The following is a 21364-nucleotide window of genomic DNA, read 5'->3' as shown; positions in this document are numbered from 1 at the left end:
GCGGAAGGACTTCCACTCCCCGCCTGTGTCGTTGATGTCAGACCCCAGGCCAGCCTCCGGGCGCTGCAGTTCTCCCGGCTAATGCTGAGGCTGCGGCTTGGGCTCTAGCACAGGAACCAACCGCCGCCGCGCCGGCCCCAGCGCCCACCGTCTGCATGTGTCCGCCGTAGCCGCCTGCCCAGCCCGCAGCCCGCGCTCCCCGGAGCGCTGGAGACCACCGCGGGGGGCCCCTTCTGCCTTTTGGAGAAGCGATCTTGGAGGTATTGATTTCGGTGGTTGGATTTTTCCCGTGGATTTATCAATTCACAATTCGAATTTGGAAGAAAGAAGGAAAACATGACGTCTCCAGCCAAATTCAAAAAGGATAAGGAGATTATAGCAGAGTACGATACTCAGGTCAAAGGTAAGGGCTTTGAAAAATAGCATAATGCATATTCTCTGTAGACCATGGAGACATGGATTTCCACCCTGATTTGCAAGATGTTCGTTTCTTTGGGTGGAGCAGGTGGGGGCAGGCTGACCCCAGAGGTGGTTTCATATGTGGGTCTGAGCCTCCGAGGGATTGGCCATGCCAGGGGCCACAGGCTCTGGAAAGGAATTTTCGGAGCGGGCTGTAGATTTATCTGTAGGGCTGGCCATTATTTTGGCAGTCCTTTTCCCCTAGCTAAATAGGATGGGGGGAGGGGCAGGAGGTTCTTGGAGAGAGAAAGGCGGCAATTTGCCTCTGGGTGTCTGGGTCAGGTTTCCTTGAAGGACAACTGAAATCTGACAGGTGTTTGGGAATTTATTTCAGAGGTTGAAGAGGAGTCCAGGCAGAGAAAGGCAACCTTGAGAAGGTGTACCATTTGGAGAGCCGTGGGAGACGTGGGGTTTTTTTCTGATGCACTATATCAAAACATGACACTCGCTATGGCATCAGGCACAGAAAGTCTGTGGCCACCTTGGGTGCACCTTGTACCTGCCTGGTCTCTGGTTGTCTGCATTCAGAGATCAGAGAACAGAAAGAATAAGGTCACTCACACCCGGTCTCCGCCCTCACCTAAACCTGAATGGAGTTGGGTTGTTGCTGGGTGGTGTTGAGTCTGGAGAATGGGAAGACATAATTGTTTAACCCTTCTGTGTTGTCCTCTGCTCCAGAATACATGCTTTTAAAGGCCTGCTTACCTCTCTGCAAAAATATGAGGGGTAAAGCAAAATGTGGACCTAGAGAAAGCAAGTGACCTGCTAGCACATCTAGTCCACTGCCTGACTTGGTGCATGAATCAAAACCCCTTCCCAGATAGCCTTTTTTAACCAGCAATTCCCATAGAAGGGGTTCCCGCCTGTTAAAGAGCCCCAGCATATGGTTATGCAAGGCACCGTCCCTTCTTGGCCAGTCACTGGAAAGAGCCATGTGGCTCTAGCCCACTGAGACTTCAGCTGGGTAGTGGGAGAGGTGGGTGGCCTTGAATGTTACACCACATGGTTGGAGCTCTGGGTTTTCCTTTGTTTCGGAGTACAGAGGGAGGGGCCCCTCCTTCTTTCCCTGCACCAATGTGAGAAGACCTTTTCCTATCATAGAGGACTTGGGAAGGGCCATGCCTCCCCTCTAATGATTGCCGGGGGTGTGAGTAGGGCTAGAGTTTGAAATGGGCAGCTGCTTTATCTCTTGGAAGGTTGGAAGGTAGTTTGAAGTCCCCACTGTGCCTGTAGGATCTTTTTAATGTCATCAGGTTGGTCAGTGCTGGAGGTGCCCTGAGGGACCTTCTATCCACTGGGCTGCAAATATTGGTGGGTTTATTACAGAGATGGGGGAGTTGACTGATGGATAGCTTCAGTTGAACTGGGATTGGGAGAGGTGTGGTTGTGAGGTATAATTGAGGTCTTGGCCTCTTGTCACTGTTCATAATCCGGGCCTCTTTTTGTAAACAATAAGCCACTGGCCTCAGTGTCCTGTCCAGATGCACTGCAGTTTGCTGCTGGAATTCCCCCCTGCAGTTTTAACCAGATATGTCATTCTTTTTTTTTTTTTTTTTTACATCCTATTCTTAACTGTTGCCATAGGGAGCGTTAATAACTTTGACTCTCCCAGATTTCTCTCCAGAAGCACGCCATTTGACTAAGGTGCAAAGTGAATTTACATGTTTATTTTTTGGAAGGTTCGGGACTGATAGGTATTAATAGAACTGTATCTGCTGATTCTGTATTGGTGAAGGATTTCTCACAAGTGTCTCAATTAAATACTTTGTGTATTTACAAACATTACTCATTGAGATGATGTAATGCAGTTGACTATTTGGGGTTTGTCTTTACCCTTGCCACAAGTAGGGGACTCTTTTGCTTTGCACTGATATCTTTTCATTAACACTATTCAGGATCATAGAATTTTATAGGTGGCCGAGCATGATGTCTTACTCAGAGAAGGTGCCCAATGAATGCTTAAGAGACTAATTTGAATGGTTTAGTCCCTCATTTACAGCTGAGGCAAGTATAGAGAAATAAAGAGGCTTGTCCAAGGTCACACAGCTAGGTGGTGGTAGATCTGAAACTAGAAGCAGGTTACTGACTCCCAATTCTCTATTCTATTCTATTCATAATTATTATGAAACATCATTTGACCAGAGTAGGGGGAAAAAAACTTAAGAAGCCAAAGTCTGACAATGGATAATAGTAGTAATAGTGATAATAATAGATTCCATTTTGGGTGGTCATTATGTTCCAGCCTGTCCCAAGTGCTTTATAAGAATTGTCTCATTTAATCTTCACTTAAAACGTGGAGGTGAATATTCATCCTCTATTCACTGCATGAAGAAACTGAGGCTTAGAGAGGATAAAGAAGCCCTCCCAAGGTCACACAGCCAAACCACAGCAGGTGGACTCCACTTCTTTATTCATCAACTAGTTACTGAGTGCCTTCAGTGGGTTCTGGGGACTGATGATGTAGCAGTGAACAAGAAAAAGTCCTCTCCCTCATGAAGCTTGCATTCTAGAGTCTGTGTTCTCCATGGAAGATCATAGAACTTGGAGACAAAGGACCCGGGTTCTGGGTTGGCTCTGCTCCCCTACTAGCTGGAAGCCCTTGGACAGATTTATGATGTTTCAGCTTTTTATGTGTTGTGTGGGACTCATAGTGCTGCCAGTCTTACTTCTCTTATAGATGCCAAGATAAAAAAGAAAATTGCTTTTTTGGTCTGGTGGTTAAGAGCGCAAGTTTTTGAGTCAAAGGGATCCAGGTTTAAATCTCAGCGCTGTCACTCGCTTGCCTCGCTCCTTGGGCAGGTTACCTGACTTGTCCAAGCCTCGGGATCCTAACCTGGAAAATAGGCAACATAATATGTGTTTCCTAAGGTCATTGTGAGGATTCAATGAGATAGTATATCAAAATCATTTAGCACAGTATCTGGCACTTATAAATGCTCAATAATAGTAAGGTCTGCTGAAATGGGATGACCATTAAGGCCGCATTGCCTTTTCACTCCCAAAGTGCCAGTTATAATGATAGGAAACAAGTCTAGGATGAAACTTGAGTTCTAGCTTAAGTTCCTCCAGTAGTAGTGAAAGGTATCTTGGTTCAGTCACTTAAACCCTCTGGAACTCAGTTTCCCATTCTGTAAAATGAACAGGTAAACTGTCTAATTGTTGACTGCTGTTGTTCTATATGTCTCTGACCAGAGTCCTGGGTCTTGCTTTTCAGTCAGAATGGTTTGAATCAAGGGGACCCTTAATGGACTTTGGGGGACCCTGTCTATCCTGTGGTTTTGGGTCCCTTTAAACCACCTGCTTGCATGTGCCCTGAGGGACTTCTGAGACTGCAGCCCCAACCCTACCCCAGTGTGGTTTTATGAAGGGCGTGACTCCTTAGCCTGCCTTGGAGCCGACTTCTTAAAAACCATCATTGTTTCTGGTTTGTGGGTGTTCAGATTCCTTTGAAAGTTCATGCCTTTCAATCTCTGACTCGAAAGTAATAATACTCTTCGTATTTGTACATGGCTCAATTTACAAAGTGCTTCATATACATTAATCTTGGCAAATTCTTGACAGACTCATGGTCAGATTCGTGGTCATAACCTGAGGGCTTTTGGCCTCTAGTTAGTTAGCTTCTTTTGGGATTGGAGCAGCAAAAGGCGGTAAGGTGCAGGGCATAACCATCACAAGAGGTGATAATCTAGCTGGCATTTGGATGAGTTCACATCACAGCAAACCCTCCCAGCTATTGTCCTGACTTTGTTTAAGGCTCCCTTTCCTGTACCCTCTCCACACCTTGAGTTTTTACTGTCCCCCAGAAAACTTGAGATTGACAGTTAATGCAAATATTCTAGGAGGAATCATCTGAAACAGAGTGGCACTGTGTGCTGAGCCGTCAAATTCTCTTTCCTGAGAACATTAGGGGTCTTGTCTTTTTTTTTTTTTTTTTTTAATGTCTTAGAAGAACAGTGTGTGAGCACCACAGAGCTGAGAAGTGAAATTTTGTAATTTCCATCTGGAGCATTTTGATAGAAAAGCCTTTGCCTGGAACAGTTTAACCCTTTCAGGACCCTTTCAGAGCAGGAGATGAAATTTAAAACTTTAGACATATTGTGTGTGCACACACACTTCCCCGGGGAGGTGTGAGCGGTTCTTCACTCCTGCCAATAAAGGTCTTCTCCGAAGCTTCTTTCCTCCCAGCCCCCATTCCTCAAGGGAGCTTTAAATATAATCAGTTTGTGAAAAGCTGCAGTAAAACATCTCGTTGGAATCCCCAAGCAGATGCTATCATTTTCCTGCGAGATGATTGAAGGCACCTCTTCCTTTGCTCAGGGAAAATAGGAACTCTAAGTAAGGTGAGCTCCTGGAAGAAAATGAAGATCTTGGAAAAATTAAAGTACTGTACTCTGTATCTCCAAGTTAAAAGGCCCTGGAGGAAGGTGGTGGGCAAGGAGCTGGGGATGCTGTGTGCTGTGCAAAGTCGCAATGGTTAGAAACAAGGTTTGTGAGGGGTCCTTAACTTTTCCAATTTCAGGCATTCTCTTGGGGAATGGGAACAGAAATTTCCTTTGGAGGAGCTCATCTGGTAATTATGCACCACACAGGTTGACGGCCCAGACAAGCCCTAATCATTTCTCTGTTTTGAAGTTTACAGGGTCTGACCTGGCCCTGATATGTAGGGTCCACACCCTTTAAAATCAGCAGGTGCTTAGCCCCTGACTCCTAAACTCCCACTGTTCACTCTAGATAAACGTGGGCTGCTGGTGGTACCTGTAGGGGTCTCCTTCCAGAAGAGAGGTTTTCTTCATGGGAATTGTGATTACTTTAGACCCTAGACCTCTGAGGGCTTTGTTAGGAAAATATGATGTCATGTTGTAGGGAAAAAGAAGTTGATATTTAGATTTCTACTGATAATACAATTCAAGTGAATAGTTTTAACTGGTCAGCTACAGAATTGGCCTCTTGGGGAATCTGGGTGAGTTACCTTCAAAGTTGTTTGATTTAAAAATAAGTAATGAGAGCACTTAAAAATGTCTTTGAAAATTACAAAATAACACCTTTACTGATTTTACAATAATATGTAGGAACTCTCATCTCTCTCTCTCTTTAATTGTGGTAAAATACACATAACATAAAATTTACCACCTTAAGCCTTCTTAAGTGTACAGTTCAGTGGCATTAATTACATTCACATTGTTGTGTAACCATCACCACCACCTTTCCACAGAACTCTTCATTTTGCAGAGTTGAAACTCTGTACCCATTAAACAATAACTGCCCCCTGCCCACATTTGACAACTCTAGGTACCTCATATAAGTGGAATCATACAGTAGCTGTCCTTTTGTGACTGGCTTATTTCACTTAGCATAATGTCTTAAACGTTCATCCAGGATCTGTAGCATGTGTCAGAATTTCCTTCCTTTTTAAGGACATTATATGTATAATCCACGTTTTGTTTATCCGTTCATCCATCCATAGACACTTGGGTTGTTTCTACCTTTTGATTATTGCAAATAATGCTGCCATGAACATAGGTATATTCCTATTTTTTTAAAATGCCCTCTACACCAAAGTTTTACAGGCCTGTGTATACATTTCTATATAATCACCTGTCCTCATTAAATTTTTAGAATTAACCTTTAAATATACATATTTTCATATTATGAGTATATATTTATGTTGGTAGTATAAGTATTGTGTATTAATTTTATACCTTTTAATAATTACGTGAATGACTAAACTTTTATTGGTTTTTTTTTGTTTTTTTTTTGTGGTACGTGGGCCTCTCACTGTTGTGGCCTCTCCCGTTGCGGAGCAGAGGCTCCGGACGCGCAGGCTCAGCAGCCGTGGCTCACGGGCCTAGCCGCTCCGCGGCATGTGGGATCTTCCCAGGCTGGGGCACGAACCCATGTCCCCTGCATCGGCAGGCATACTCTCAACCACTGCGCCACCAGGGAAGCCCCTTTTATTGTATTTTTAACAGCTTTACTGAGGTTTAATTGACATATAATAAACCTCACTTTTTTGAGGTATACATTTGATAAGTTTTGGCATGTTGTCTACCTATGAAAACATCACAATCAAGATAAGTGAATGAAACCATCACAAAGTTTCTTCATCATAATGTGTTAATAAATGAGTAAGATAATACTGCATTATAGAAATGACATTAGGTTAAAAATAAATAAGTAAAAGCCAGATATTATCAAGTTTTAAATAATGATCCAAGCCACCTAGATTGGTCCCTGGAAAATTTATTTAACCTTAGTAAATAAAAATAAACAATCTCCCAGGGAAGTTGTGTTAATAATTGTGTCTCAGCTAGTACCATGTTTAGGAGAGAGGATACAGGATAGGGGAAGAAAGAAAAGAAAAAAATCTTGGATAAGTTACAAGTTGAAGAATGACAGTATCTATTTTCCTATAGTCTTTGCTTGAACTAGTCCCCTGAGCCTCAGGCCTCTTCTGAACCTGGTCACAAGTGAGCCAGATGCCAAGGGTAGGGGCTGGGGGCTTCCATGGGAGATCTGCTCAGAGTGTTATGAATGTGGCTTCTTTCCTCTAATGATTGATTCCCTATCATCTGTTGAATAGAGACCACCTTTCCAAGGTGAATATTACTTGGTCTTCAATCTGGCTGCAACCTATCATGTCAACCATACTTTTTCATTTTACTTTAAAAGGACTGGAGGCCTATCTACACTATTTGACATTCTTTATTTTTTTTGGTCACACCACGTGGCTTGTGGGATCTTAGTTCCCCAATCAGGGATTGAACCCGGTCCCTCAGCAGTGAAAGTGCGGAGTCCTAACCACTGGACCACCAGAGAATTCCCTATTTGCCATTCTTTAGACACATATACTGTTAACTAATATTTTGCTGTTTGTTTGGGGCTTAATGTACTAAGCATTATGCTAAATACTCTACATAAATTATTTCATAATTCTTACACCAGTTCTAGGGGGAATATACTGTTATTATCCCATTTTGCTGATGAAGAAAGTGAGGTGTAGGAAATTCAGCAACTCACCCAGAGGCTGCAGCTAGTGAATGAACAGGAATTAGAACCTCGGCCATCATCAGAGTCTAAGTTCTGAGCACTGTTCATGGAATACCTCTTTCTCCCTGCCCAGCCCCACATCTCCACCTACTGAGATCTCACCCTTCTAGTAAAGCTCAACTTTTCTGGGATGCCTTCCTTGGTCGCACTGATCAGAAATGACCCTTCTCTCTAGTTCATTCACGTAGCGCTATGGCATTGATCTTGTACTGCCTTAGATTTTAAATATTTGTCTTTTAGTCTTCTCTCTACTGCTAGACTTCCGGTAGGAATGGTTTGAGGTTGTGTAGTGCAGTGCAATGTGAAGAGCGTAGGCTTTGGAAGTAGCTCTCAGTTGGAGTCTTGTCAGTATCACCTCCTTGCTGTATATCCTTGCTCACTCAACTTCTCTTCTGTGACACAGAGATAAGACCAACCTTTCTGGTTTATTGTGAATGTGTGTAAAATGCTAGCTCCATCATGTATGGTAAGTATTAAATGCTAAATAAGTAACTCTTACTATGGGGGGGCCCCTTCAGATAGTAAACATGTCTAGAATAGTGTTGTAGCCTAAATGGTGGCTCTTAGTAAATATATACTGGCTGTAATGATGAATGCATAAATGAATGACCTGGACTACTAAAAATAATTTTTTTAGAAGTAGTTTCTTAATTTGATCTTGATAATATATCTTGCATAATACCACCAAAGTGATTTTTTTAAAAACCAGACTTATTGTTCTGCTAAGGTCATAGCATAGACTGTTTACATCCATCACTTCCCAATTACCTTGATCACATTTTTTACCACTAGAAGGCTAAACTGCCTCTCGTTCCCTTACTGCATTATGTTATTTCATGCTTCATGCTTTATCCATGCTGTCTTCTGTTTGGAATGGGTCCTTTTCCTTGAACCTGGAAAACTTATCCTTTAAAACCTAGCTCAGATGTCACCACCTCCAGGAAGTGTTCCCTGCTTATCCCTACTCTCTGCATAGTGACCCTGTGCAAGATGCCAAGCAGGATTCCTTAGCATCTCTGCACTGGGTTACTCAGCCCACCCTCAGCATCTCCTCAGCAGTGTCTTTGTGCTTATTTTTTATATTGCACTCATCATATTACATTGTAATCTCTTCATTTACACCTCATTATTTATAACTAGCTGAGTACCTGGGGGACGGAATTGTCTTTTATTCATTTCCATGCGTCCAGCTTCTGGCATGGAAATGAATAAATACTTATAAATTGAATGTGAACCTTTTCTGAGTTGAGGTTGGATTTGACAGTGCCAGGATTGCCTTGCTTCTGCATTTCTCCTCCTACTCCAATAACAAGACTTCTCCTTATGTTAATGTTATTGAAATTCAAAGTAGATTAAGCATTGTGAATATTATCATCATACAGGGACAAGTACAAACTATGTAGCACTGTGGAGGTTCCCCAGTGGGGTTAAGTTTTTCCTTATTTACTACCCCCTCTGCCCCTTTAGAATCATTGCCCTAGAGCTATACTTGAGTTCTTCAATCATGTCTTTCCTTAAAATTCAAGGAAAATATTAACTCTGAAATTTGAAAGAGTTTAAAACAAAAGTAAGATTTTTCTGTAATTGAAGCAAAACACATTCTACATTTGTCCAGGATTTATTCATCATTTAAAACAGATATTCCAGGTCTAAATTTGAGAAAGTTTAGGTCTATTTTGACCAGGAGTTAAAACAGAATTGACCTGAAGAAGAACTGCTGGGATACTTTTTCGAGGCATGGTTTTGGAGAGAGCTACTGCCTTATTAGAAGCAGCTGCATGGTCTGTGGTAAAAGGGGAAGAAAGGTCCAAAGTGACCAACAGAAAAACTCTCCCCGCTGGTTTTTCTAGTCATTTGGTATTAAGTAGCCTTGACTTTATTTATATATTGTGAAAGAAGGGTTCTGAACTTGAAATATACATTCATGAGGAAGGAAGAGCAGCTGGGAAGTGCACCTCCTCCATTTCTGTGAGTATTTTAGGATGCCATTTGTTAGGGGGAAGGCAGAGCCTTTTTTTTTTTTTTTTTTTTTAACCTTTTCTTCTAAAAATGCACTAATCAGTGGGCAGGTGACCCAAAAGGCATCATGAAAGTTGGGACCTTGTCTTTGCTGCCTGAGCCCAGATTCTGCCTTTCAAATCATAGTAGGGTCTGAGTGCTCACCCTGGAGAAGGTGACCTCACCAGCCATGGGCTCCACAGGAAGACAAAGCACAGAAAACAAAGGGATCCAGGAGCGTGAGCTGGCCAAGACATGATATGCCAGGAACTTTAAGAAATACATCCTGTTTCTGAAGAGTTGGCACCAATTTCTCCAAACGTTGAAACCCCTTGGAGATCTGCTCCTCTTTCCCACTAGTCTTTTTCTTGTGTTTATTTATTTATTTTAGGGGGGTGAGGGTAATTGGGCCAGATCTTGTCAGATGAGTAAGCTGCTCTTTGGGAAAGCATCTTGACTGAGATATCTATTTTGGAGCAATACTTCTTTGGGGCCATAACAAACTGAACTACAGGACAGCATGGTTCCCTGGGAAAGAATGCTGGATTTGGAGTCAGAAAGCCTTGGTTCTAGTTTGGCTTTGCCATTTACAACTGTGATTTTGGGGGTAACTCACCTCAGGTCTCAAAATTCCTTGTTTGTTTCCTCATCTGTAAAATCGGGACAACAGTTCTTGGCCCTGGCTAATGGTGATGGTGATTATGGCGAAGATGGCTAGCATTTAGTGAGTACTTCTTATGTCTAAATTGTGTTTGAAGTGCTTTACGTGTAGTCTTAACTCATGAATCTCCCAACAGCCCTATGAGGTAGCTACTATTATTATCCCCAGTTGACAGATGAGAAACAGGGAGGTTAAATAACTTACTCCAAAGCACGCAGCTAGTAAGTGATGAAGGCAGAGTGGGAAACCAGGCCCACTCAACACTGTTGTGAGGCTCCAATGAAATAATTCATTAGAAATGCCTTCGAAACTATGAAATGCTGTGGACATTTAGTTGATTGTTCTCATTCCCTAGTATCTTGATGCGAAAAGGAGTTCTAAATGCAGTGTTCTAAATGTCTTCCTAGTATATACCTATTTGATCTGCCTACACCTTGGTTTTCTCATCTAGGAAAGTGGGGTTAAATTAGAAAATTTCTAAGGCCCGCCCCAGCTTTCATGGTTCATTAGTTTTGCTTATTTAAGATATTGAAGGTAACAGTTTTGCCCCTATTTAGCAGGCACACTTGTAAGTACAAAACCTGTTGTATTCTCTGAATGACACTCTCCCCAGCCCCAGGGCTTGCCATGTCTCTGTGGCTGCTGCACACATGGAGCGTGGACCCCTGTGGTGGCACAGTGGCAGCTGCTCTGGAGAGCATCTGAAGTGACACTTGGTTAGGTGTCACGATCTGATAGAAAGGTGAGCCTCACAGCTGGAGAAATTGAGGTGAGGGATAGTTACTTGATTGACCTAGAGGCGGACTTGTGACTGGGTTACCAGGGACAATAAATGCTTTAATCAGGATAAATATATTAAACCTAGGACTTCCAGTAAGCTCAGAGACTTACAGAGTGAGAAAATTCTCTCCTGATACTGGTGTATATGGTTTTCCTCATCAATGGTCATGGGCCAGAGGTTGAACTTGTGTAACGCTGGGTATTATAGAAATTTATGTTGTGTGCAGAACTTGAATTTAAAAGAGAAAGAAAATGGAAGTTGGGTGATTGTCTTAAATTACAATTATAGAATAAGGAAGTAAGAGGTTTTTAATCCCTGACATCTGGTCTGGGACAAACTGGGCGGAGGTGGCATGGATGTGGAACTGGGTAGGGTTAATCTAGACATCTGGGCTGTGGGGTAAGGGACTTCAGCCTCTCCCAGGATGTAAGATGGCCTCTTGCCTCTTATATTCCTCTCCATATGTTAGGCCCTTTGTCAACTAAGGGATTTCTTTGTGGATTGTGATGAGGTATGCTGTAACATGGAGTGGAAGTGTTTCCACGTTTGTGTTTGTTTTCTTTCCACCTAATGAATAGGCTAAGTAACAGTCTGTCGTTTTAAAATGAGTACCATTAATAATGATGACAGGGCTTCCCTGGTGGCGCAGTGGTTGAGAGTCCGCCTGCCGATGCAGGGGACACGGCTTCGTGCCCCGGTCCGGGAAGATCCCACATGCCGCGGAGCGGCTGGACCCGTGAGCCATGGCCGCTGAGCCTGTGCGTCTGGAGCCTGTGCTCCGCAACGGGAGAGGCCACAACAGTGAGAGGCCCGCGTACCGCAAAAAAAAAGAAAAAAAATGATGACAGCTCATATTTTTATCAGTACAGCATTTAAAAAATATCATTCACAGGGAGGGAAGGAGGGCTGTAGGGCCATGGAGGACTAGCTATGGCATGTTGGACAAGTCCTTCCACTTTTGGGATTCTCAGCTTCTCAGCTAGAAAGTAGAAAGATGGATTACTAGTTCCTTGCTTCGTCATTTTTAGGACATACGATCCAAAATGGTTATCTTCAAGTGAGTTGACACATAGAGTTTACATGTTCATAATTGTCCTAAGAGAAGGCTAGAAACCACAGAACAGATACTGTAGGTTCTTCCTACTCATCTCTCCTACTCCTGGTTTAAGATTTCATCTTTTTTTAAATTTTATTTAATTTATTGGAGTATAGTTGATTCACAATGTTGTGTTAGTTTCAGGTGTACAGCAAAGTGATTCAGTTATACATATATATATATATTCATTCTTTTTCAGATTCTTTTCTCATAGGTTATTACAGAATACTGAGTAGAGTTCCCTGTGCTATACAGTAGGTCCTTGTTGATTATCTATTTTATATATAGTACTGTGTATATGTTAATCCCAAACTCCTAATTTATTCCTCCCTACCACGTTTCCCCTTTGGTGACCATGAGTTTGTTTTCGAAATCTGTGAGTCTGTTGCTGTTTAGTAAATAAGTTCATTTATATCATTTTTTAAAATTAGATTCCACATGTTAAAGTTTTCATCTTCTTTTTTTTTTTTTTGCGGTTTGCGGGCCTCTCACTGTTGTGGTCTCTCCTGTTGCGGAGCACAGGCTCTGGACGTGCAGGCTCAGCGTCCATGGCTCACGGGCCCAGCCGCTCCTCGGTCTTCCCAGACCGGGGCACAAACCCATGTCCCCTGCATTGGCAGGCGGACTCTCAACCACTGCGCCACCAGGGAAGCCCTAAGTTTTCATCTTTAAATGATATTAATAGGCTTAGTGTTTTAGATGTCCTTGGAGTCAGTTGTGCTGTATCTCTTGATCTCTCTTATTTATTCAGTGATTTGTGGTGATGTAAGTTATCTCAATGCTTTGCTGTCAGCAGTTTTAAACAAACGTTGAAGCATTTTGCATAGATGATATCTGTTGATTTGATTAATGAGGTTCTTGATCTGGATATTTCAAGACCAGTGACAATACAATTTTAAAACACCTAGTACTCTTTAAAACTACAGTAGTGTTCCCACTGCCAAAGCCTGAAATCGATCGATACCAGTTAGTTCTTTCTGACAGTACATGTGTGCATGTGAGCTTTCTTTCCCTCTTGGGCCAGGGAGCAGGACTGCCAGTCCAGAAATGCTAGCTGTTCTGGATTCAGCAGCAAAAAGAGTTAATCATTATCCAGGCAGAGACAAACCTCCCAAGTTTTTAACCTTCCATTACCTAAAGTCTTCTCCTTGTTCCTCACAGAAGACGAGGCACTCCTGAGCACAAGCTTGCGCGTGCACATATACGCGCACACACACACTCTCTTACAAAACTTAATGTAAAACGATCTCATGTTTATGAGAGCTGGAATTGCTTGTGTTCTGCAGGCTCAGTGGGCATGATGTGAAAGCAGGGCTATTTGGCCTGTGGAGATTGCAGATAAGACCATGATATGTAATTGAATAAGAATTTGAAAAATTATACGATAACATTAGGAGCAGCAAAGCACTCGCTTGTGCTTTTTTTTTTTTTTTTAATGCTCGAGAACTATTTGGAGGAGTTAAGGAGCTGCTAGCATTGTTTTCGGGGTGTGGGAACCCCCTCCCGCCCCATGAGCCAAATCTGTTTGCCCAGAGTGTGAGGTCTCTGAGAGATTCTAACAGATCATTTAGTATATTCTTCTGCCCCCGGCAATTCTTCAGTCTAATCATGTCAGCAAAAGGGCTGTCAGCTAACCTTTAAAATCTTTTCCGGAAGAGTACACTGTAGCCTACCTTTCCATCTTGTTCCAGTGACCCAAACTATAAATGGTCAATTCTTTCATTTGCGGAGCTTGAAACAGGATAAAAAAGGAGGCCTGATGAACTGAACTCATGTTTTTGCTACTGCCGCCACTCCCTCTGTACAGACCTTTGCTTCATCTGGGTTTTCAGTGGCTCAGGGAAGGAGGAGGTAATTGATGAAACTTTCAGGGCATTGCCTCATGGCTGCTGGGGTGTTCTTCTTCCCAGCATTCTCCCCTCCCCACTGCCACCAGTTTTGGTTCATCTGGTATTGAACAAGGAAATCATGAGCTAATTTCAATCCAGCACCCATTTATTGAACACCTACTATGTGCTTGTTATGTACTGGGTTGTGGGCATCTAGAGGTACATAACAAGGTTTTGGGTTTCAAGGAGCTACAGCCTATTAAAAGGAATGGACAGGTTACACAAATACAGTGACAGGACCACAGTGGAGGGATATAGAAGGCCCAGAAGGGAGAGAATAGTCTGACAATGAGTAACATTGATGAGGCTGGTGGAGGAGGAGGATTGTGATTGCCTCCTGGTATTAATAGAGCACTTGACAGTCTGAGAAGTGTCTTTCCATACTTTATCTCATTTAACCTATGACTGGCACGACAACAGGGCAGTTTTGGTTTTTGTTTTCTGGGCTTTTTGGAAATCTTTTATTTTGAAATAATTACACATTCACATGCAATCGTCAGAAGTAATACAGAGAGCTTGCACATACCCTTTACTTAGTTTTCCCCCAATGGTTAACATCATGCAAAACTACAGTACAGTATCACAACCAGGACACTGACACTGATAGAGTCAAACTGCTGAACGGTGCCATCACTAAAGGGGTCCCTCATGTTGACGTGTTGTAGTCCTGTCTCCCCCTTCACCTCATCTCACCTCCCTTAGTCCTTATTCCTTAACTCCTGGAAACACTAATCTGTTCCCCATGGCTATAATCTTGTCATTTCAAGACTATTAATGTACATGGCATCATATAGTATCTGGCCTTTTAGGATTGGCTTTTTTTCACTCAGCATAATTATCTGGTGATCCATCCAGGTTGTTGTGTGTATCGCTAGCTGATTCCTTTTTATTGCTGAATAGCGTTCCATTGTATGGATGTACCACAGTTTGTTCACCATTTACCCATTGAAGGACAGCTGGGTTGTTTCCAGTTTTTGGCTGTTAAGAATAAAGCTGCTGTGAACACTCATGTACAGATTTTTGTGTGAACAGGTGTTTTTTAAAAAATGGAGGTAATTTTTTTAAAATGGAAAGATTGTAGATTAGAAGGTGGAAAATCTAGGTTTTGTTATTCACTAGGAAGTGATGTATATATTTTCCTAAAACTGATCACTTAACTTCTTGAGTCTCAATTTCCTCATCAAAAAAATGGCATAATATATGTTCTGCCTACATGCCAGAGTTGTATAGATAAGCTGAGATAATATATGGTAACAAACATTATAGACTCTAATAAAATATAAACATTTCTAAGTAGGACAAGATACCACCTCACTGTGTTTTCTGGGAGAACTGAGCTGGAAACGTACCCGGAGCAGTTCTTGAACTGCAGTCTAGAAACAGCTCTTTTAGGTGGCCTTTCTTTTTCTTAATATTGACATGTGGGTGTTTCTTATATATTCTGGATACTTATCTTTTGTTGGTGATATGGGTTGCAAATACCTTCTCCCAAAGTTGGCTTAACTTTTCACTTTTTATTGGATTCTTTGATGTATAGGAAATTTTAAATTTTAATATACTCAAATCTGTCTAGCTTTTCCTCTATCGTTTGGGCTTATTTTAGAATGCACATACACACAACCTTTCCTATCCTGAAATCATAAGGATATTCTCCTATGTGTTCTTTTAAATGTTTTCAAGTTTTGCTTCTCACAAATCTGACTTGAATAAATGCGGAATTTATTTTTGTGAATGGTGTGAGGTAGGGCTCTAACTTTATTTTATATTCCTTATGGCTAACCATTTGTTCTGATTTCATTTGTTGAAAGGGGCCATCTTTTCCCCCATTGATTTATAATGTCATGTTTGGACGTGTATTGAATTTCCACATATTTGTGGGCAAGATGAGCTTGCCTTCATGCTGTAGTGGTGTTAACACTGTTGCCATCTGGAATGTGCCACAGGGGCTGTTGATGCAGAGTTGCATGTCTCCCTCCTGAGGTAGGCAGCGGTAAGCTGTCACCATGGCTCCAACCAGAACAGCTCTGCTTTTATGTTTGCTATATTGGGTGTCCACCTCAGATTTTATTTGATGAGCTTCTTACACTTAAAATCTTTTTTGGAAAGGTTTTAAAACTATAGTAGTAGCAAATTATGTGTTGGAAAGTGTTTCAGAGATAACCAGGGGTCTTCTCTCTTGTTTTGGGTTGGATTTCAAGGGTCAGCCATGCAGAAGTCAGGACCTAGCCAAATAAATACATGACTTTGTGATTGTCAGTAACCCTGAACTTATCACTTATGCCACCAATAATTAATATATAGTTTCCACGAGAGATTTTTAGAGCTGTCTAGAATTTAGTGGGTATCCTCTACAATCGCATAAACCAGTGGAGAAAAATTGCCAACGTATACAAAGAGTAATAAAAAAAAATTTAACCAACAGCAATACAAGAAATGACATCAGCCAGTGGATGACTAGAAATGAGTAGTGTTGATAAGAACTTGAGGAATTCAGAGATGGGAGAGGTGTGGGCCAGAATGAATAAGACCTTGACTTACGGAGTAGGATTTGGCTAACTGGAGGGTAGGAGGAAAGAACAGAGGCCGTGTGTGCACTTCCCTTGGTGGTGTTCCCACAGCCCCCACCATGCTCACCCCTCCGGCATCACTTCCTACACCGTAATACAATGATGGTTCTATCCACCCTCACCCCACCCCGTGCCCCTTCCCGCAGATACACTCTCCCTACCAGAAAGGCGCTTGTGAGCTCTTTGAGGGTGGGCAGCCTTTCACCTTCACATTCCCAGCATCCAGCAGCATGTTGGCATGTGGTAGGCACCCAAAAAATGTTTGCTGAGTGAGTGAGTGAGTAGACCCTGGCTAGAGCAGAGGAGTTAAGAGACAGGGGAGTAGGATGGGGCTGGATGGATTTTGATGATCTTGAAGATCAGCCAGAGTCTGACTCAGTGCTGCCGCGGTCAGAACAATAGAGGCCGTCTGGGTTGAAGAGTGGGGCCATGCAGTCCGGTTTCAGAGACACTCTGGTTGCTCTGGACTGGGAAGGGAGGCGCACTCCTGCCCACACAGTGTAGACCAGTCTGTGCCCAGCCCGGAAGTGGGCGCTGTGAATATGTTGTTAAATATGACCAGTTCTTAGTGCCACCGATGAGGGGAGTGTGATTCTCCATTTACTGAACTATCAACTATCAACTGTGCTCAGACAGATGATCTAAGGTGACAGGTGACCTGGGGTGGGGTGGTGACTGAGGCCCAGGTCTGTTGGGCTCCAAAGCCTGCTTGTTCTTTTACCCTTAGTACCATGTTTGTCCACATTATAGTCAGAGACGCTACTAAGGTAGGAAAATGGGCTACAGAGATAGGAGCCAGGGCCGAAGTAAGAGTCAGGAATGCCTGAGGTTTCTAGCTTGGGAGACAGAGAGGACAATGGTGGCGATGTCAGAAATAGTCATAGGGAAGTCAGGGCGCCGCGCTTGCCGAGAGAGGGAGCAGGGAGCGTTATTCTAGACATCCTGAGTTTGAGGTGACAGTTCCATTCAAGCAGGAATTGCATCAGGCAAGTGACAGTGCCATCCCTTTCCCACTCCTGCCTCCCCACTTTCATTAAATCTGTCATTGTCCTTTCTTCTAAATTGGGAATGTTGCAGAGAAACCGTGAAATAGATGGCACCTCACTCCCATGCCAAATACCTGACCTCATTTGCAGCTTCTTTACATTTCAGTCTGAGAAATGTTCTCCCTTGAAGGGGGACTTACTGTTTGTGTTCAGGAATTAATAGCATTTTCTTTCCCCAGTCCCTGTAGGGGATGAGCACAGCTAAACAAGGAAAGGAAAAACTTGAGCTCCTAGCTGCCCTGTTCTCCTCTGATAAACCTCTCTCCAGCCAGAGATTCTGTTAGAGGCCCCTTTTGAGGGTCAACCTGTGAATTAAAGAAAAGTCAAGTCAAACCCCACCACCACCCTCCACCACTGGAGCTCTCAGGGGTTGACAAGGAGCTGGCAAAGGAACAAGTTATTTTAAAAGCATCCCAAGAGAGTGTGGGAGAGGCTGAGTTCAGCGCTACTTGACTGGGTGGTGCCTGGGCTGTTTCAAGGTGTGGGAGCAGAAGTGGCTAATTGTCCTAATTTGAATAACTTTTCGATGGTGAATTAGAGGTCTTGATTGGAGATTGTGATGTGGAATTTGTTGAGAGAGAAGATCAGACTAAAGCTATTTATGGGAAAACATATTTTCGATATTGGCAGTTGGACGGAGTGGATTCCATCATCACCTCCAAAGGCTTTGAATTCTTAGTGTTATTTCTATTTTGAGCAGAATGGCCTGTGATTGCTTGTCATCCAATGTGCTGGATACAAGGAGACTGTAGGAATTATTATAATCTCCTTTTTTAAAAAAAATTCTGAGTAACAAAGATTATCCACAGTTGGCTTGGGAATTTTAAGCAACCAGATTTTAAGCAATTTGGTAGGAAAAAAAAACACCCAAATGGAGGTTTGAAGGCTTGCACACCAGTCCCAGCTTTGACCCTTAACTACTTTAACTACACGGCCCTGGGTAAATGCCTAACCTCTCCTGGCCTCAGCTTCTTCAGATGTAAGATGACCATGTAATAAGCATACCTAGGGGTTGCTGTGTTGATTAAATAATATAATGCTTGTGCATCTGCTTTGTAAATTACACAGTCCAAACAAGTATACATTAAGATTTTATTTGCTGTGACAGAAAATGGTGGATGGTCTCCTGGAGTTTGTTTTAAGGAGACTTGACCTGTGTAACATTGACTCAGGATGTTTGTTAAAGTGAATCACCCGTTGCCTTCTGGGCCATAATTGAAACGACATGCCGTGTTACAGTGAACCTCTTGTGTACCGCCCCAAGTTTAGGTTTGTTCTTACACAATTTGGGTGAGATTTATGTGCACACCCATTCTTCCCCATAAGAACAAAACAACGACTTGCGCAGGGCAGACATCAAGATAGTGACTTAGCAGACAAATAAATATGTGATTAATAATGTAGATTTGGCCTAATATTAGTGTGGGCCTCTGTGTACAGATGGGTAAATGATAAACAGCAAGTCTGCCAACTAGAGCGTGTTGGGGAACCTATTGGCTTCTGTCTGTGCTTGAAGTATACTATGCTGATGCTGTACTTGGTGTTTAACTAAATACATTCATACCAGTTGCATTACTTTGCACTTATTTATGTGTACATCTTTCTCACCTACTAAACTGTGAGCTCCTTGAAGGCAGGGACTGTCCCTGTTTATGTTTGTTTTTCTGGCATCTAGTGTGGCGCTTTGGCACACAGTAAATGTTTATTGTTTTACTGGATTAATGAATGAACGAAACTCTTGGCACTTTTATTCAGTTAAAAGAATTTTTGTGGAAGGTGTAGATGTGTGATTATTTGTGTTGTCATCTGCTAATTTTATAGATGTCTCGACTGGAGACCCTCACTGTGGAGGAGAGACCCATATTTATGCAAAGCTGGGTTGTGGCAGTTGCCGCCTCCTTCATCTGCCTGCAGCCAAGGTGCCTTGGCCTGATGGTGCAGTGGTGAGCACTGACTCTACACTGGCCTGTGGTCTCTTAATAGAATAATGGCCTCCCTCAGCCCCTATCCCCTTTGCCTTCTGTCTGCCTCAGGCAGTCTTCCTCATGCACATGGTTGTCTTCATCACACTTCTTCCTTCCCTTCTCTTTTCCAGTGCTTATCCATTATCAAGGAAATCTTTCCAAACCCTTCTTGCTGATGGTGTATTCTTCTTCATGAGTTAGAGCCCAAACTGAACACCATCCTCCAACATACCTTAATCATGGCAGATGAACTGGAAAAGCACTAGTGATGAACCTGAAAGGAGAAAAGCCCCTCCACAAGGCTCACAGTGAAATGAAAGCAATAAAGCACCAGTGCTGTCAATGTTGAAAGCCTCTAAAAGTGCCCCTAAGCCTCCTTTGGAATCCCTAAAAGTTTCCATTTACCTCCTCATCTTTCTCAGGCATCAGTCTAAAAACAGCAAAGCAAACAAAACCCTCCACAGCCTATTTCTTATTCTGTTTTGCACCAGTGGAAAGAGAATGGGATTTGGAGTCGGTAGGCCAGTGTTAGGGTCCTATTGCCACTTAGTAGCTCTGTGACTTTGAAGAAGTTTCTAGGCTTTCTGTGCCTCCATTTCCTCAACTGTTGACAACATCACCATGTTCTACCAAATATCACCTATCCACAGAGTCATGGTGAAGTTTATGTGTATGAAAAACTCTTTGTAGCTAACAAAGCACCATATACATGTCAGGTATTTCTATCGTTACACTGTTCTTTCTATATCATGTTTCATTTGCACATACTGGATATTTCAGTTACGCTGTGGGCTGAGTCAGTTTTCTACCAGCCTGAGAACTGAAACTCTATCGCATGCCTTTTATGGGGAAATGTGTTTGTACTTCAAACACAAACTTACAAATAATCCTGTTATGCGACATACTCTTGGTAAATTAATTGAGAGCTGTCTCTACATTGTTAGGTGTGTATGATAGGAACTCTATTTTATACTTCTTTTGTACCTGCCCCTGATGTTTTGCATAGTGCTGGGCATTTAAGATATACTGTTGTTGATAGCTTGAAAAGCAATCTTTTTAAAAAAATTTTTTTTTAACTTAAAAAAATATATATTTTTTTATTTGGCTGCATTGGGTCTTTGTTGCTGTGCGTGGGCTTTCTCTAGTTGCAGCGAGCGGGGGCTACTCTTCGTGCGGTGCGTAGGCTTCGCACGGGCTCTAGGTGTGTGGGCTTCAGTAGTTGTGGCGCACAGGCTTAGTTGCTCTGCAGCATGTGGGATCTTCCCGGAACAGAGATCGAACCCGTGTCCTCTGCATTGGCAGGCAGATTCTTAACCACTGCGCCACCAGGGAAGTCCTGAAAAGCAATCTTAATCATGACCTAGAATCATTCTTATTTAGCAGCAATTTCAGTGTCTTGACTTAATATAAAACTAATTTATTTTGGAGCCAAGAATGGGAAATTGGAGGACCTTCTTCTGTATCTATTTTGGCCTTGCAAACTCCAAAGTTGGATACATTTGAGTAAAGAAAATCAAATCTACTTGCAAAAACATTGTCCAAAAGAATGACATATGTCTGCCAGTTCCTTAGTATGATTTTTTTTTTCTTTTTTTTTTAAGATGACATTCTTTCTTAACTAGCCAAGGGAACCATTTCCCAACTTCTTATCTTGTTGGGGGTGTTTCTGAAAAATATACCAAGTGTGAGAACCTGTAAGCATGGAGTTTATTAATCTGCTTAAAACCAGTTTTCCTTCAATTAGGTGCTCTTTAATGTCAACCATTGTACTTTTGTCTGTAGGAAACAACTCAAGTTTAGTCCTGTCCTGCTCAAGTTTCGTCTACAGTACAGTTGGACTGGGCTGTAACTCAAGC

The 21364-nt window shown here is 42.5% G+C and overlaps 1 protein-coding gene across 1 annotated transcript in view; it reads left to right on the top strand.

Annotated features, from left to right (window-relative positions):
• The first annotated feature begins 329 nt into the window (after positions 1-329).
• The window catches only part of SRGAP2 (SLIT-ROBO Rho GTPase activating protein 2), a 235465-nt gene continuing 214430 nt past the window's right edge, over positions 330-21364 (top strand). Inside the window, exon 1 of the mRNA XM_082654624.1 lies at positions 330-403. Coding sequence (XP_082510750.1) covers positions 337-403 — 67 coding nt within the window. The 5' untranslated portion in view covers positions 330-336. The remainder of the gene's footprint in view (positions 404-21364) is intronic.

The sequence above is a fragment of the Grampus griseus genome, assembly GCF_964374135.1.
Source record: "Grampus griseus genome assembly, chromosome: 1".
In the NCBI taxonomy this organism is placed as follows: domain Eukaryota; kingdom Metazoa; phylum Chordata; class Mammalia; order Artiodactyla; family Delphinidae; genus Grampus; species Grampus griseus.
The sequence above is the reverse complement of the archived record's forward strand: the minus strand, read 5'-3'. Positions and strand labels throughout refer to the sequence as shown.